The sequence below is a fragment of the Penaeus chinensis genome, chromosome 10 (assembly GCF_019202785.1).
Source record: "Penaeus chinensis breed Huanghai No. 1 chromosome 10, ASM1920278v2, whole genome shotgun sequence".
Lineage (NCBI taxonomy): Eukaryota > Metazoa > Arthropoda > Malacostraca > Decapoda > Penaeidae > Penaeus > Penaeus chinensis.
In genome coordinates this window covers 5,452,679-5,455,561 of record NC_061828.1, presented here as the reverse complement: position 1 = coordinate 5,455,561, position 2,883 = coordinate 5,452,679, and the positions used below count along the sequence as shown (strand labels likewise).

Sequence of the window (2,883 nt, the reverse complement as noted above, 5' to 3'; positions counted from 1 at the left end):
AGAGAAAGAGAAAGAGAGAGAGAGAGATTTGTTACATCCTCTATTGGCCACTCTCATGGCCTGAGTGACATTTCTCCCTGCGTTAAATGTCTGATAGTCTGTATGCTTGTGGCCTGTGTCTTCTGATTCATATCCTGAGGATCTGAGGATATTTACCGTCACTTCTACATGTCGCGTCGAATCGCTTTTGGTCTCGTTACATCAGTTATGAATTTCGACACCAGGAAATTTAGAGAATCTTATAAAAAAGGACACTTGTGTGCATAGATGTATGCATATGTCTGAATGTTTGCACATACACTATATAGGCGTGTTTGTGTATGAGTGTATTTGTATGTGTGCGGCCTCTGTTAGAGTTTTCGTTCTTTTTGCTCTTAGTCCCCGAGGCAGTTCGTTTACTTATGAACCTGCCAGTGGTAGGTTTTATTCGAGGATAAGGCAAAGGAGAATTACAATGGGCTTTTATTTGTATTATCAATTATTCTCGAGCATTGGTAATTACTGTCTTTGGTGAACTGATATCACCTACACTAAAAGCGGCGATAATATCATGCAAAATTTTTTTCATAAATCAGATCCTTTAACCATATAATAGGATTAACCGTTTCGCTCTTTGCATATGTGTTGTCTTGTTTATCACTAATGCCTTTGTTGTTATAGAGACGTGGCTAAACCGTCTATCTCGGTTTGACAGTGGTACAAGTCCCTTAAGTTAAAGCCTAGGATAAGGACTTTTGGCCAAACATCATTTCTACCGTACGTTAATTGCCTTAGAGTACTTATCTACAATGGACTAAGGACTGGATACTTTGGTCAACATAACTATGCAAATAAACAAACATGTGCCCGTTAGGTATAAAAGAATAATATATTTTACAAAGTGCACATATCAAAAGTATTCATAGTATGAGAAATAAATAAAAGTAAACCAGAAATTCATTTTCGGGGGTCTATGATAGAGCTACATTTCAGGGGAAACTACGATATTACAACATATGTATGAAACTTAGATCTGAGATCATGAAAATGTCATGAAATACTGAATCTAGAAACATTACTTCCCGTGCTAATAACATGCTGAGCTGAGCTAATATACCTACAAGCTGAACTCAGAGGTTTATTTGAATTTTACCTTCTAGGTAAGCCCATATCAATATGATGATAAAAATAATCACAAAAGCAACAGCAGCTAATCTCTTCTTCAGTTTCTCGTTTCGAACTCTTCTTCTTTTTCGCTCCTCCTTTGATTTCCTTTTGTTTTCGTCTGCATCCTCCAACCAGATGACAGCATCTCCCGTAATGCCGTAATCCTTCAGCATCTTCTCGTTCTGCATCTCGACGCCCCCCACCTTCAGTAACTGGCTGCCGACGCCCAGGCCCCCCTCGCGCTCCACCTCTTGTTTGATGTCGATGACGCAGTCGTAATTATTAACCACCATCTTCATTACGTCTCCCGAGGGCTGTGCGATGGAGAGTAGAAACCCCGAAGAACCGAGAGCCCGAAGTCTTTCTCTCAAATACAAGGTGTCGTTGTGTTTTATCCCATAGTCGGAGAGCTTTTTGGTTTTGTTTAACTGTTCGTCGAAGTACATGATATCCTTCAATTTAAGAGATATTCCCTTTTGCATGAACTTAATCCTCAGATCCTGGACCGTGTCTGATGGAGATGCTTTGACGGCCGTTGTCTTGCCGCTCTTTTCTCGAATGTTGATTATCATGGTCGCTCTATTTATTTATTTTCAGGGGCGCGATTCCAGCTTTAAGGAGGAAATTGAATCAGGTCAGACAAAACTGTATTAATATGTAAATCATCATTTTAAACAATTAGTTTTTGATTGACATTGGTTCGGGTTGTATTTTTTGCCTGTAACTATGAGTAGTTGGCAAAGCTTAACACAAGTACACATGGACATTCATCTTTGCATATGATCCTAAACAAATATTTCCTTCACCTATGGAATCAATGACATACGTTGTTTGCTTATAAACACCCAATGATAAAATCCACCTTCACTGCAGGGTAATTGAACACAGCGAATTCAAGTTACCAGCAACCTGACAACCTGGGATCTTTGTCAGCAGTATAAGACTATGCATTCTATTGCGTTATAGGTTTTGTTGTATATTCTATGTTGAGATCAGAAATGCCTAATTTAGAATTAGATCAGAATTTATTGATATGTCAAACAGCTACATCATCATATATCACATATGTCTAAATTATATAGCAGCGTAATTTAATCTCATATTAAATTACATAGGTGATTATTACACGTTTAAGAAGCAATTGTGATATAAATATCTACATAATCCGCAGAATGATACGTGATTTAAAATCTGTCATACAGCTTTTATACTCAAATATATTTTATAAATCATTTATTAGCATATGTTTTAAAAAATCTATCTATCTATCTTTTTATCTGTATACACACACATACACATGTGTGTGTGTGTGTGTGTGTGTGTGTGTGTGTGTGTGTGTGAGAGAGAGAGAGAGAGAGAGAGAGAGAGAGAGAGAGAGAGAGAGAGAGAGAGAGAGAGAGAGAGAGAGAGAGAGAGAGAGAGAGAGAGAGAGAGAGAGAGAGAGAGAGAGAGGGAGAGAGAGACAGAGAGAGAGAGGTGTAGAAAGAACTGTGCCTCAAGTTTTGCATTACTTCCACACAACTTCTCAGATCTGAATATCAGTTTACAGCTGGATATACGTACACTATTTGTTACGGAGAAAGAATCCACAGATATATTGGAGCAACTGGCTAGAGGAAATATTTCACTTCAAAACTGCTTATCCGCTGCCTCTTTTGCTTGAACTTCTGTTGCTTCAGTGGAAGCGCTGGGAAACTAATCAACTGTCTTTATCTTAAGCATGAACAAGGGACATCC

The 2,883-nt window shown here is 38.4% G+C and overlaps 1 protein-coding gene across 1 annotated transcript; it reads right to left on the bottom strand.

Annotated features, from left to right (window-relative positions):
• Nucleotides 1-449: 449 nt before the first annotated feature.
• On the bottom strand, nucleotides 450-2,883 carry LOC125029624. Its single transcript, XM_047619608.1, has 2 exons — nucleotides 2,710-2,883; nucleotides 450-1,757 (listed from the first exon to the last, which is right to left on the bottom strand). The coding sequence occupies exon 2, from the start codon at nucleotides 1,716-1,718 to the stop codon at nucleotides 1,110-1,112; it is 609 nt and encodes a 202-aa protein (XP_047475564.1). The 5' UTR covers nucleotides 1,719-1,757; nucleotides 2,710-2,883; the 3' UTR covers nucleotides 450-1,109.